This window comes from Ornithorhynchus anatinus, chromosome 3 (genome assembly GCF_004115215.2).
Source record: "Ornithorhynchus anatinus isolate Pmale09 chromosome 3, mOrnAna1.pri.v4, whole genome shotgun sequence".
NCBI lineage: Eukaryota > Metazoa > Chordata > Mammalia > Monotremata > Ornithorhynchidae > Ornithorhynchus > Ornithorhynchus anatinus.
In genome coordinates this window covers 112,916,257-112,930,604 of record NC_041730.1, presented here as the reverse complement: position 1 = coordinate 112,930,604, position 14,348 = coordinate 112,916,257, and the positions used below count along the sequence as shown (strand labels likewise).

At 49.1% G+C, this 14,348-nt stretch overlaps 1 protein-coding gene across 4 annotated transcripts in view; it reads right to left on the bottom strand.

Moving 5' to 3' along the window:
• Positions 1–14,348, bottom strand: part of RASGEF1A (RasGEF domain family member 1A) — a 332,790-nt gene that overhangs the window by 9,678 nt on the left and 308,764 nt on the right. For all 4 annotated transcript variants that reach the window (XM_007666238.3, XM_029060928.2, XM_039911553.1 and 1 more), the window contains exons 3-7: positions 12,279–12,401; positions 7,985–8,122; positions 3,846–4,067; positions 2,981–3,055; positions 918–1,010 (exon numbers count right to left, since the gene is read on the bottom strand). In XM_007666238.3, coding sequence (XP_007664428.1) covers positions 918–1,010; positions 2,981–3,055; positions 3,846–4,067; positions 7,985–8,122; positions 12,279–12,401 — 651 coding nt within the window. The remainder of the gene's footprint in view (positions 1–917; positions 1,011–2,980; positions 3,056–3,845; positions 4,068–7,984; positions 8,123–12,278; positions 12,402–14,348) is intronic.

Here is a 14,348-nt window from a genome sequence, read left to right as displayed (position 1 = left end):
CCGATCGGGAGGAAAGGGGTAGGGGAAGAATAGCCCAAAGAGTACTAAGCTCCCATTTGTCTTTTTTTTATCTTTTTTTCAAAGATCTCCAGGTGAAGATTTAATTCCATCACATCCAAACATTTGCTGAGGGCCCGGCGCTCTGGGGAACCATTCATACACAAGCTGTCCTTCATGCAGTTATTTCCTCCTCGTTTCGGGAAGGGGACAAAAGCGGAGAGACGGAAGAGGTCATCAGAATGCAAACAACTCGGGCCTCCGGCACGAAGGTTCAACCGGGCCTCCCGAAGGGCTATTTCGGGCCTGGGCTGGAAACCGGGCGGGTCAGTTTCCACTTATTTCCGGGGCGGGGTACGGCCCAAGCGGTGCACTCTGTCCTGCTGGAGACCGATACTAAGGCAGGAAAGAGCCCCGTTCTCGGGACGATGACGCGGGCAATGAGTCGTTTGCATCCTGTATTTAGGCACCGCTTCGTGACAGCAGCTTCGCGGTAGCTCCTCCTCCCTCGTCGACTTAATCTGCCAGCTGATTGGCCTCAATTAGCTCAAGCCTGACCCATGTCACGTTGTTCAAGTCGACTCATTAAACCTCTCCAGTTCGGTGCCTGGCAAGTCTCCTCCTCCCTCTGAGGTTCCCGGCAAGGCCACCCTGCTTTTCTTCCAACTGGGGGCAGGGGGATGGAGGTTAACGGGTCTGGCCACCCCTTTGACTGGTGCAGTAACCGAAGCTAGTCCTGGCTGCATTCGTGCATTTAATAGTATTTACTGAGCGCTTACTACGTGCAGAGCACTGTCCTGAACGCTTGGAATGAACAATTCGGCAACAGAGACAACCCCTGCCCAATGACGGGCTCAAGGTCTAAATGGGGGAGACAGCAAAGCAAAACAGAACAAAACGAACAGCTCACGGCTACTTACCCGGCAGATCTCGGTGGCCACCAGCATGCTGAGGCAGTTGAACCAGTTGTCGTAGGCCTCCAGGGTATAGGTCTTGGTGACGTCCCCTCGGCACTGAAAGAGAAGAGGCCGCGTCTGAGGCCGGTGCCGGACCAGGAAGGCGTTTTGCCCGACTCCTGCCATCATGGGTTCACAGGGACATTCTGGAGGGGTGGGCTTCAGATTGGGAGCAAAGAAAGGGAGGCAGTGGGGTAGTCTAGTGGAAAGAGCACAGGCCCGGGCAGCTGAACCGTGGAATGGGCAGAGAGTGGGCAGCTAAGCTAATTCTCAATCAATCATTCAATTATTGGTATTTATTGAGTGCTCACTATGAGCAGAGCACCGAACTAGGTGCGTGGGAGACCACAGAATTATCAGACACGTTCCCTGCCCAAAACAAGCCGAGAGCCGAGAGGGGAAGAGGTAAATGACTCCCTGAGGCTCTACTACAGCGAATTTCTCCTGCCACTCTCCTGTCTTTTAGATACACCTCCTTTACCCTTTCCAAATCACTGTGCCCTGGGTTGCTCTCCGATTCCCCAGTTTAGGAAGAGAGTCTGGGTAGAAGGGAGTGGAGGTCTTGCAGGATAAAGCCAAGGAGGGTCCTTTCCCATGAGGCAAAGGAACCATCTTGTCTATCCGGTCATTCGTTCCAAAGTTTTGGATCTTCGTGGTTTGGTTGTTTTTCCCACCCTCTCTGAGGTTTTTAAAGGTGTTTCTTTTGGGCCACCCAGAAAGAGATAAAGACAGGACACAGACCTCAGCTGTCAGCAGGCCAGAGACCAGCCCGGCGGTGGTGGGGGAGGGGGAGTGCCAGAATTCGCCGCTGCCCCTGGTCCCCACATGATAGGAGACCCCACGGGGTCGCTCCCCTCCTCTGCCGGGGAGACCCTCTTCCGCCGCTTAACACGGGGAGGTCGATACACCTCCCTCCCCTATCCTGGGCTCCGTAGGACCTGCCAAGTGCTTTACTCCAGCCTGCGGGTGGTGGCCTCTCCTAGGAGCTCTGAACCGGCTGTGGGTCCGGCGGCCCAACCCCCTCGATCCAAGTTGGTCTAGGGAGCTGCGGTGGACGAGGCCAGGTGTTATTTAAGAGTCACCGGGGGGAGAATGGAGCTGCTTAAAAGCCGTCCCACCTTCCTTGCACTCTGCACGGGCTGAGTTTGGAAACCTATCAAGCCGCCCACCCGTCTGTTCATTCAAACATCTTTATTGAGCACTTACTGTGTGCAGAGCACTCTACCAAGTGCTTAGGAGACTACAATATAACAATAAACAGACACATTCCCTGCTCACAGTGAGCGTACAGTCTTACACCCCTGCCCACTTGCAGCCCCTGAGCTCGGATGTGCCCCATCCAACTCTCTTAACGCGCAGAAGAACTAGACCATGGGCCTGGGAGTCAGAAGGACCGGGATTCTAATCCCACCTCCGCCACATGTCTGCTGCGTGACCTTGGGCAAGTCATCTCACTTCTCTGTGCCTCAGTTCCCTCATCTGTAAAATGGGAATTAAGAATTTGAGCCCTATGTGGGTCAGGGACTACATCCGACCGATTATCTTTGTATCTACCCCAGCGCTTAGAACAGTGCCTGGCACATAGCAAGTGCTCAACGAGTACCACAGTCATCATCATCATCATCGAGAACTTGTCACCACAAGTTGGGGAGCTGAAACAAGCCAAGTGAGTTTTCCAACCGCCTCGGGGAGCTAGTCAGCAAGGACAATAAAGTCGTAGACTGTACGCTCGCTGTGGGCAGGGAAAGTGTCTGTTATACTGTTATACTGTATTCTCCCAAGCACTTAGTACGCCGCTCTGCGCACAGTACGTGCTTAATAAATACGACTGACTGACAGAGTTCCAAAGACGACGACCCGCTGAGCTGGTGAGTCAGCAAGGGAAACGGGACGGGATCTGGCGATTCAGAGCCGAGACAAATAACGTTGGTCACGGCTAGGTCCCTGTGAGCCATCTAGCTGGGAAGATGGTAGTCTCCAAGGGATTCCCCAGGGAACCCTGGTCTGGAAACTTTATCCACACCCACCTTGTGATTATCCAGAGAGTCCATGTGGCTGACGATTTGCATCAGGTCCTCGGGGTATATGTTGCTCACTCTTTCCTGCAAAGACAGAGGAGGAATGTTAGTGTTTAGGGTCTGGAGAGGAAATGCACCCCTTCCCTTCTCTGGGACTGCGGAGCCCGGTTTTAAAACCGTTCGCTTCTGAAGCTGAACCCGTCTGGCAACAAGTTCCTGGCTACCTTGGGTCTCTGAGCCCAGAATCCTGGCTATTAGCCACTCTTTGGGTCCTCTCCCTTGTCTGGGGGACCAACCTAGTAACCATCAGCTAATAACCAATAGGGAAGCAGCGCCGCCACTTGTCCGCTGTGTGATCTTGCCCAAGTCACTTCACTTCTCTGGGCCTCAGTTACCTCATCTGTAAAAAGGGGACTGAGACTGTGAGTGCCCCTTGGGACGGGGACTGTGTCCAATCCAATTCGCTCGTATCCACCCCCAGGCTTAGTACAGTGCCTGGCATATAGTAAGTACTTAAATGTCAATTATTAAATTCCCCTTTCCCCATCTCGGGGCCGTAGCCAAAGGGCACCCACTATTCCCACCTGGCTGTTTCCCTTCACGTCGGCATCTCTGGACAATCACAGCACCTGAGGCCGAGAGGCCCCGGAAAGTTGGACACCCCCCCCCCCCCCCCCGGTCCCTCACCCCCTCTACCTCACTCTCCCCAGGCCTTTGACCAAGCAAAAAGAAGGCTGGCTCTGACCCCTCTCCGGCAGTGCCCTGCTGCCCTGCAGATTTCCCCTGGGCTGCCCAAGCCCACCGGCCTTGGTTGTTTTAAGCTCCAGCAAATAAGAGCGGACCTGGTGGAGGAGGGGAAAGCTGAGGGACTGACCAGTTCAATGTGGGTGAGCTGCTGGGCCAGGACGAGCGGGTCACAGCACACACTGAGGATGTCCTTCTGCGGGGCCTGGGGCTTGGCTTTCAGGATGGTGCCTTTATCTACGGCGGGCTGGCGGAACTTCTCTCGGATCTCCTGGAACTGGTTCCGGGCAGCCAGGGACAACAGGAGGTTCTGCGTCATCTGGCTGATGATCTTCTTGACCGTCCCGTTCTCCTGCGGAGGAAGACAGCGGAGACGGTGACGTCACTGAGGATGCTGGCCACCGGCCCGAGGACCGTGCCAGGGTGAAGGGACTCTGGGCGGGGGGGGGGGGGGGGCGGAACTAGAGAAGCAGCGTGGCCTAGCGGATAGAGCACGAGCCTGGGAGTCAGAAGGTTCTGGGTTCTAATCCCAGCTCTGCCCCTTGATTTTGGGCACGTCACTTCACTTCTCTGTGCCTCAATTATCTCATCTTTAAAATGGGGATGAAGACTGTGAGCCCCATATGGGACATGGATTGTGTCCAACCTGATTAGCTTCTAACTACCCCAACAGGGTACAGTGACTGGCACAAAGCAAGTACTTCACAAATACCATTTTAAAAAAAAAAACCAGAACACTAATTTGCAGCCAATAATCTCTGGGATCTCACATGCTGCTAATTCCACGTGACGGAGCTGTTTGAGACGATCAGTCTAAGATATGAATTGAGGGTCTATTATGTGCCGAGCACTGTACTAGCACTTGGGAGAGTAGAACAGCGATAATAGACACGATCCCTTATAAGCCCTTAAAGAGCTTACGCTCTCGTGGGAGTTAATCTGTTCAGAACAGTAAGAAAGGAGAAAACTCTCCTGCCTGACCCTGAACTTGAATGTGGCTTGTGTTGGCCGCTTCAGGAGCCTGAAGGAGGCTGAACCGAAGGGAGCCGGGAGGGGAAGACCCAGCCGTTCCCTGTAGTGAAGACAATGTCCTCACACGTATAGAGAATCCGCCGCATCAAGTCTCTGTCAGAGAAGCAGCCCGGCATAATGGATAGACCATGGGCCTGGGAGTCAAAAGGTCATGGGTTCTAATCCCATCTCTGCCAATTGTCTGCTTGTGTGACCTTGGGCAAGTCACTTCTCTGGGCCTCAGTTACATCATCTGTAAAATGGGGATGGAGACTGTGACCAGCCACATTCACCATTCAAAGGTGAGTCTTCCTTACCCTACTTTTTAACCTAGGAAAGTCAAAAAATGGCTGGGTTCACACAATTGGGAACAAGCAATTATCTGGTTAATTTGATCCTTCAGTGTAGACAGTCTGCACAGAAAACTTAGAATGCAGAGTGATTTTTTTCCTAAAGTGATCAGGTTGGACTGTCTAAATGGAGCAAATCAACTGGAAAATCGCTCAACTCTTCTCTTCACCTCAACTTTCCGGCCAGCTTCCGGCAGAGAAGGTGGGTAAGAGCCCCAGGGACCCACCAAGGCTCTCAGTGGGATCCAGGAATGCTTCACCCCTTATGAGAAGCTATGGCTTAGATCTGCGTGTATCATACCGCAATTAAACAATTGAGGTCTCATAATAGTGCTTTACAAGGCAATATTCCTATTCCCAAATGAAATCAAGCAAAATTGCTGCAGACAGAACCATTTTATCATAATGAAGGAACCAGACTCCAAGCTAAAGTGCAATGGCCTGAGGCGTTCATCCCTCTCACTGGTGTTGGAGGAGAGAGACGGTTATGTAGAACGCGGCCGTCACAAGCGGGTGAGCCCTCAGACTTGGAGTGGTGGTGGGGTGCAGGGGCTGGAACTTGGGGAATTTTGCTAGTGCGGAGCAGAGGTCTGCTGAAAATAACGGATACGCTCCGTTACAATCCACATGATCCCGAAAGCAGTCTCCCACTCGGGATTGGATGCCTGAGTGACTGACTTGAAGGCTGATGGGGCGATTGGGAACCTGCAAAAACAAATGATGTCCTTTTGAATGGGGCCAGATCAATTGGGTTGCTGGGGTGACCGACCAGGAGAAACGACACAGCCAGAAGGCAAGGTGTTTCCCAGGCTGCTTGGCCTCTTGGATAATCAATCTTGCCTTTTTATTTCTTAAATTACTCTAGCACCAAAATGCGATTTCTTTTTTATAGCTTTGTTCTTGACTTTCTTTGCCTTCTCTGCTCTTTACACCTCCCTCGAGGCCTCCTTTCACGATGATTAAGGGGAGTCGTTTACTAGAGTTGGCTGATTCCTGGCTAGCTCTTACCTAGCAACTAAGGGGGCCGGGGCGGGGGAGCTGTACGTGTGTGTAAAATGAGACCTGGCCCCATTCAGGAGCTAATTTTCCAAAGACACGCTCCAATAATCGTCCGCGTGTTCGAGAGTAGAGTCAGGCCGTCAAGATCATCCGCCTGGTTAATATACCTGCGTCTTGCCCACCTGGGTGCTTGGACTATCTAATCTTTTCTAAATCTTTGCTTGTTCAGACACACCAATCCTGAGCTTTCCAGACAAGTCAGCCATGATTGCTTCACTTAGGTTGCCTATTAAATCCTAATTGGCATCGAGAAAGTCTTTCCTAGAGAAGCTGGGAAAGGTGAAAGCTATTTGGGAGAGGTGGGAAGGGAAATAGATTTCACTGGTTGCAGGTGCTGCTCAGAGATTTTAGGAGGAAATGCAAGAAGCTGAAGTCCACGAGGCTGTAAGCATCTGCTATTAGCTTTGGTGTCACGAGGAATGGTTTAGGGCCAGCTACACACATGCTAGCGGGTAGCCTGGAAGAGGAGTCGATTCTTTAAAATATTAGGATCAAAAAACAGTTCTATATACAGGGCCCGAGGCCAGAAATGAGTTATTTCTGTTCATGTCCCCTCTCCTCCCACCTTATACCAGGGTTTCTCACATGTAAGGCACTCCAGGAGACGAGAGAGAGAAGCGGGTGGGGGGCACTTTGTCTTAGGAGGTCAAAAAATAGGATGAGCCAAATACAAGATACCCAGCATAATACACTGGGAATTAGTTTCTCCCTCCTTAGTAGGGGTCCTGTTACCTCCAGTTAGATTTCATTCGGCTAAAAGAGAAAGCCAAATGGGGAGGAATGAAGGAAAGGAGAAGGGAGAAAGGGTAAAGATAACTCTTTGCCAAGAAGAACTCTTTGCTTCCCCAGTTTCAACCTAGCAGGTTGGATATATCACTTTGATCTGCCTCCCGTCTTCTCTGTGACCATCCCTGAAGCTCCTGATGGCTGCTTCTACCAGTGCCAGTTGGCCCCTTTCCTGCCGGCATTAAGGATGTGTGCGAGACACAGAGACAGAGAGAGAAAGAGAGATGGGGGCGGTGGGGACGGGGGTGGGGGGAAGGAAAGAAGTTCTCTTTCTAATTAAGTGTCTTCCTAAGTTCGGTTTCCAGAAAGTTACCACGCTGCTCCCCAGCTCAGGTTCTTCCCTCTGGGAGTGATGTAGTGCTTTTGGGCCAGGCTCTCTCTGGCTTGGGAAGGGAAGCTGAGGGGGTAGACGGGTCCGTGTCTGACCACGTGCACCGGGTGACCCAGGCTGGACCCATCCTGGACTGTGGCTTCCCACTGGACGGCAGACTCAGTCCAGGGCTCCGCTCCTCCGGGTCACCCTCGACCTGGGAAAGTCCCAGAGTTTCCCCAGATGAGGTGAGCAAAATGACGCTGAGCCAGAAACACAATCTGGTCATCTCCCTGGTCATGTCTATGAACCACAAGCAGTCCGATTCCGCCTTTCCCACATTTCATGAATGCCCAGTCTGCTGTGCCTGCTGCTTGAAGGGTGGACTTGGGAGCTGGCTTTCTCTAGACTGACTGTAAGCTCCTTGTGGACAGGCATCATCCAATTTCCCAAGCGCTCAGTACCTGTGCTATACACACAGTTCTGCACACGCTCAATAAATACCACTGATTGAGTTTTCTCTCCCTCTCGTCTCCTGGGTCTCCCTGACCTTTGTCCCAAGTTGGTCACGGGTGAAGTTACAGTCCAAAGGCCTTGAGCCAGGGACAGATCGTGCTTCAGAGAATGAATCCATCCCACATGGATGGGCGGATGGACGGTCACTTGACGTGCCAAGCCACCTTGAATTGGCAGGGGGGGGAAGTAGGGGTGGGGAAGGGAGAGCCCAGAAGGGGAGGCATTGAATTATCTTACCTCATCACACTGTGTGATTCTGTGAGCAATCTCCTTTAACTCTTTCATGGCCTTTTCATCCTGGAAATCATAAGGGAATGTTTCTGTCCACTCCTTCAGAAGCTGGATGATCTTGGCAGCAAAGGACTTCAACTTGGTCTAAGAAGGAGGAGGGAGAGAGAGATCAGGTTAGATTCCAGCTCCTGACTTGGTGGCTGCCTGCTGGGTGGAGTCAGGGAGGCCAACCCCCCATGACTTCATTATATTATTGTGTTGTACTCTCCTAAGCGCTTAGTACAGTGCCCAGTACAGTGCCCTGCACACAGCAAGTGCTCAATAAATATGATTAATTGACAAATTCACCTGTGTCCACTCCAGATGCCTCCCAAAGGTGTGGAGCAGTGGCAGAAAGAATCCAGGGATCACAGAGTTTGAGGCTGTCACCTGAGCTCAGATCAGTCTCAGATAAACACTAGAGGTGGCCCAAAAAACCAATTCAACAGTATAAACTCAGTATTCACTTGTTTTGCAATATTTGGGCCTCACTGTTACTAGGCAAAAGGCATTTAGAAAATGACCTCAGAAGGAATGTGTACAGAGATTTTTTTATGTTTTTTGGTATGAGCTACAGCCCTTCCAGTTCTGCTTTAAAAAGGGATAATAAAATTCAGGGCCTTGAGTTTGTTTTTTTTTTACATGTAAGCCCAAGAAAATGCCCATTGAAAACAAAAGCGTCAGCGCCCGTGCTGAGGCAACCTGGCATTCTGAACTCACAACCGGTGTGTCAAATGACTCGAGATCATTTTACAAGCTTGTCTCCCAGGTGCTCCCTTCTTTCAGCTCCAGCCAGAATAGGGGATTAATGTTTTGGTCTATTAAGAGTAGCCTGTGGAGGGAGGCCTGGGCCAGTGTCTTGGGAGAGAAGTTTAGCCACTGAGAAGGTACAGGGAAGATGCCTGCCTGCTCTGTGTGCGTGTGTGTAGATGCGTGCGTGTGCATCCATCTGGGAAGCAGCACGGCCTAGTGGATAGGCCACGTGTCTGGTAGTCAGAAGGACCTGGGTTCTAATCTTGGCTCCATCATACTTGTCTTCTCTGTGTCCTTGGGAAAGTCACTTCTCTGTGCCTCAGTTCCCTCCTCTGTTAAATGGGGACTAAGACGGTGAGCCCTATGTAGGCCCAACCCGATTATCTTGTATCTACCCAGCCCTCCGAACAGTGCCTGGCATATAGTTAGCACTTTCCAAATACCACAGTTTTTATTAATGTTATTATTTGGGCCAGCAAGTGGGGCCCGAACAATGATGTAATTGACTGTCTGGGGACATCTCACTACTAACTGGATAATATGCTGGGGACCTGTTAGGCAACTGTCAGAACATCACATTACATTGGCATTTTCCCTTTTTTAGTCAGTGAAGGAATACTGACTAAACTTTGGACTGTAATTTTTTCAGTCAGATTAACGCAAAGTGTACAGCTGGCTTTCTCTGGGTTCAGGAAAAGTTGAACATTCTGGGGCAGCCCTAAGCTATCCTACTCTGAGCACCTGGCCTTTTTCCCCAACCTGATCTTACAGGTTTGTTCTTGTTAGTTCTCTAGTAGAGAGGAAGCTATGTTTTCCCCCTCTAAGGGCCTGTTTCCTTTCTGCATTTTTTCCTATCTTTGTGGCTGACTCCAAGCAAGGCTTCAGTAAACTGCTGTATTTCCCAAGGCTTCAGTTTGCTCAGCTGTGAAATGGGGATGATGCCAACTAAATCTAAGGCCGTGTGGGGACAGAGAAGCAGCGTGGCTCAGTGGAAAGAGCACGGGCTTGGGAGTCAAGAGGTCATGGGTTCGAATCCCAGCTCTGCCACTTGGCAGCTGTGTGACCTTAGGCAAATCACTTAACTTCTCTGTGCCTCAGTTACCTCATCTGTAAAGGGGGATTAAGACTGTGAGCCTCACGTGGGACAACCTGATTACCCTGTATCTACCCTAGAGCTTAGAACAGTGCTCTGCACATAGTAAGCGTTTAACAAATACCAACATTATTATTAATATTCCTGCTGGCTCCAGAGATATGGATGGCACCACTGAAGATGAGAACTCTCTGAAATGGACTTTCCCCTCCACCTCTCTTTGGATAGTCTAATAATAAATGATAATAATTGTGGTATTTAAGCACTGACTATGTGCTTTACACTTTACTAAGCACTGGAGTAGATACAAGATAATCAGGTTGGACAAAGTCCCTGACCCAAATGGGGTTTACAGTGTAAGGGGGAGGGAGAACAGGTATATAATACCCATTTTACAGATGAGGACACTGAGCCACAGAGAAGTGGAGCTAAAGAGCAGCAGGGCTTATTGGAAAGACCACGGGCCTGGAAGTCAAAGGACTTGGGTTCTCACCCCGGCTCTGCCACTTGCCTACTGTGTGACCTTGGGCAAGTCACTTAACTTCTCCGTGCCTGTTTCCTCGTCTGTAAAATGGGGATTCAAACCCTGTTCTTCCTCACAAAAGGGCTCACAGACTGCATCCGACACAATTAACTTGTATCGTTCCCAACGGTTACAACTGTGCTTGACACAAAATAAGTGTTTAATAAAATATTATCGTTATTATTATATCTGATGTTTGACCTTGGGTAAGTCACTTAATTTTCCTGTGCCTCAGTTACCTCTTTTGTAAAATGGGGATTAAGACTGTGAGCCCCATGTGGGACATGGAATATGTCCAACCTGTTTCTCTTATATCTACCCCAGTGCTTAGTACAGTATCTGGCACATAGTAAGCATTTAACAAATACCATAAAAAAAAAGTGATTTGCCCAAGGTCATTCAACAGGCATGTGGTACAGATGGGATTAGAACTCAACCCAGGTCTCTTGACGCCTGAGCTCTTTCCACTAGGTCACGCTGCTTCTAGGTAGGCTGAGGCATTGGAAGAGTAACTAAACTCAGGAAGCAGGACACACCAGGAGGAAGAGTCACTATCTTCCTGCAGTGAACACATACTACCGAGCCCTGCAGTGGTGAGATGGGTTTCTGCCACTGGGCGGAAGAGATACAGTTTCAGGAAGGTGATGGCAGGGAACGCTCATGTTCCATGTCAAAAAACGCACGGTGGGTGCCTTCCGCTTCTATAGTAGGAACAAGAATGCTGGGTTTCGGAGGAGCGGAACTCTTTTTTTAACCGGGCTGAAGAATCAACCGGTCAATCAGCTTAGCATGCCTTAAGGCTTCCTTGGAAGACAAAATAATGAGGAATCTCGCTGTGTGAGTCTCACTGGTCTCTCAGTCGATTGGTCAGTCTGCCTCTCGGGAAGTCCTCCATCGACGGGATTATCAGCAGATGACGTCAAAGCCCCGTGGAATGCTAAATGCCATGGTATGTGACCTCGGCGGCTGGCGGGTTTCCAATGCTACGACTCGCAAGCTCCTCATAGGGGGAGTCAGCCAGCCTCTCTTTGTATAATTTGTTTGCGCGCCTGCTTTCCCCAAAGCTATCGGTGCTTTTTGGCCTTGGGGCCAAAATGCTTTTCCCCAGCTGATAAGTTCTAAGGAAAGGGCTGGGTCCATAGGGATTCAGCCTGAGCTGCCTAAGATGGGCCGGGCCCTCCCGCAGCAGAGGAATTAATGCTGTTGTTCTAACAATCCTTTTCAACCATAGTTAACTGAAATCTAAAGTCCCCTTCAAATAACAAAGGAGAGGATGGGAGGAGTGGGTGAGGGGGTGGGGGAACAACAGTGGAGATGGGAGAGTCACTGGAAAACCTGTCTTCCCCAAATCCGGTACCTCTCCAGACCTTCTCAGGAGAAACAATCAATCAGTAGTATTTGAGTGCTCACTGTGTGCACAGCGCTGATTTCAAGTGCTTGGGGGAATATAACAGAGTTGGTAGCATGTGTTTAGTACAGAGCTCAGCACACCGTAAACCCTCAATAAATACCACCAGTTAAGACTGTCAACTCCACATGACAGGGACTGTGTCCAACCTGATTACTTGGTATCTACCCCAGTAGATGCCTGGCCCACAGTAAGTGCTTAACAAATAAAAGAGTTATTATTATTATTAATATCATTTCTGCGTTAAAGAAGTAGATAATAGGCACACGATTGGTGAACCAGAATTCTGGGGAATTCTCAGCTCAGCAGCCGTGGGAATTTCCAAAAAGTAACTGCTGTCTCAAGAACGGAACACCACGATTAAGGGGCTCTAATTAAGCCAGAAGTTCTTTTGCTCCTTTAAACATGTGCTCAGTTTAATCATTACTGTTACTGATCACTGTTGGTCTTAATCAAAACCACATTCTTCTTTTTGGCTCCTTACCTTTTCAGTTTCTGCCTCCAGCTGCTGCTTCTGTTTGAGGCAGATTTGCCCCACTTTGGCCAGAAGATCATAAGGAGGGATGAAGACACGAGAGCTCAGGAGGAAAGTGAAGATGTATGTCCTCTGTGGAAAGGGAAAGGGAAAAGAGAAATGGCAATTTGAACTCATGGTTGGAGGAATCTCACCTCTTTGGCCCTTCTGTTTTTCACATTCTGCTCTCATCCCCAGTCTGCCTTTATTACCTTCTCCCCTTCCCTGCGAAAGCAGCCCATCAATCGATTTTATTAAGGACTTACTATTTTCAGAGCATTGTGCTAGCTCTTAGAGGGGGCACAATACAGTGTGTAGGTATGATTCCAGCCCAGTTTACAATCTGGCAGGAGAGGCAGGCTGTAAATAACAGGTGAGAGGAAGCAGAGTATGACAATAAGCACAGAAGTGCAAAGGGAAGGAGAGTGAGCACGCAGATGCTTAGGTGACGTGGAAGTCTTGAAGTGACTGTTGGGAAAAAACAGGGTGGGGAGGTGAGAGATTAATCAGGGGAGGCTTTCTGTTGGAGGTGTGATTTCTGGAGGGCCTTGATGATGAGGAGAGCAGTTCTGTGGGAGATGAAGAGAGAAGAAAAAAATCTGCCTTTGCCCCACAAGGAAGATGCTGAAAGGAGGAAATGCAATACAGTAAGCTATTGTACTGGAAAGCACAAAACTGGTGTGGCTGTGCGGGGTCAAACTCCATGCTGAACTTTATGCATTCCCTTTATGAACACAGAAAATTGAGGAGCAATAGATAGGAGCAATGAATACCTCCTTCTGGAACCATCATGCTTCTGCCATTTGATCTCTGGCAGATGACATTTTTCTGTCCTCTCCTAGAGGACAGTTGCTGGATTTTAGTTCTAGAGCCACAACAATGCTTGTGCTTTTTATGTAACAATCAGCGTTTCAATCGCTGAATTGTGGCTGGGGGAACAGCTAGAAGTATAAGCTTATGATCAAACCTGTGACTGTTTCCATTTTAAATCAATCAGTAGCATTAATTAGGCAAATACTGTGTGCAGAATGCCATACGAAACAGTTTGGAGTATATAAAAGAGAAGACTAGATCATAAACTAGACTGAAAACTCCCGCTGTAGACTGAAAGCTCACTATGGCCAGGGAACGTGTCTACTGGGAACATGTCTCCCAACTCTGTTGTATTGTACTCTCTGCACCTATGGTAAGCGGGCAAGAGATACCATCGACTAACTGACTGAAACGATCCCGGCCCTCGCGTGCTTAGTCTAGTAAGAAAGTGTATAGATTAATGAAGCCTGGGAATCCAATGTTTATTTCTATAGACAGGTCTCCTTTAGGAAAGCTGGTAGATGCTTTTTGTGCATCCTTTACATGATGAACCGACACTGCTTGATGCCAGTGTAAATCACCAAGGGGGAGGAAAGGAAGGCACCCTCATTTTTGCCACATAATGCTGTAAGCACTTATCTAGTCTTCATTATCCAAGTGTTTCCTACTGCAAGCCACTAGGAAGGTTTATGGGGAGAGACTGGTCATGATGAAGAGTGAAGGTGACAGAATAGAACATAGGAATGAAAGGCAATGTGGCCTAGTGGAAAGAACTTGAGCCTGGGAGTCAGAAGACTTGAATCTTATTCCTGGCTCTGCCATTTGCTTGCTGTGTGACCTTGGGCAAGTCATATGACTTCTCTAGGCCTCTTTTTCCTCATCTTTAAAATGAGGATTCAACACCCATTCTCCCTCCCTCTTAGACTATAATCACCACAGGAACAAAGACTGTGATAATTTTGTATCTACTCCAGTGCTTAGTATCATGCTTGGCACACAGTAAGCACTTTACAAATACAATTGTTATGACCATTATTATTATTCTTAAGTGCCACACAGCTTGTTGGAAAAAGTCATGGCCAGGTTAGTGACCCACCAATATCTGTTTAAATTTTTTTGGCAAACCACCAAACAACAAAACACTTGCCTAAACAAATGTGGTGTTTTGAAAAATTTATTCAGTGCAGTTGGTACTCAAGTTCTGCCATTTTTAATGAGCTCTACTGC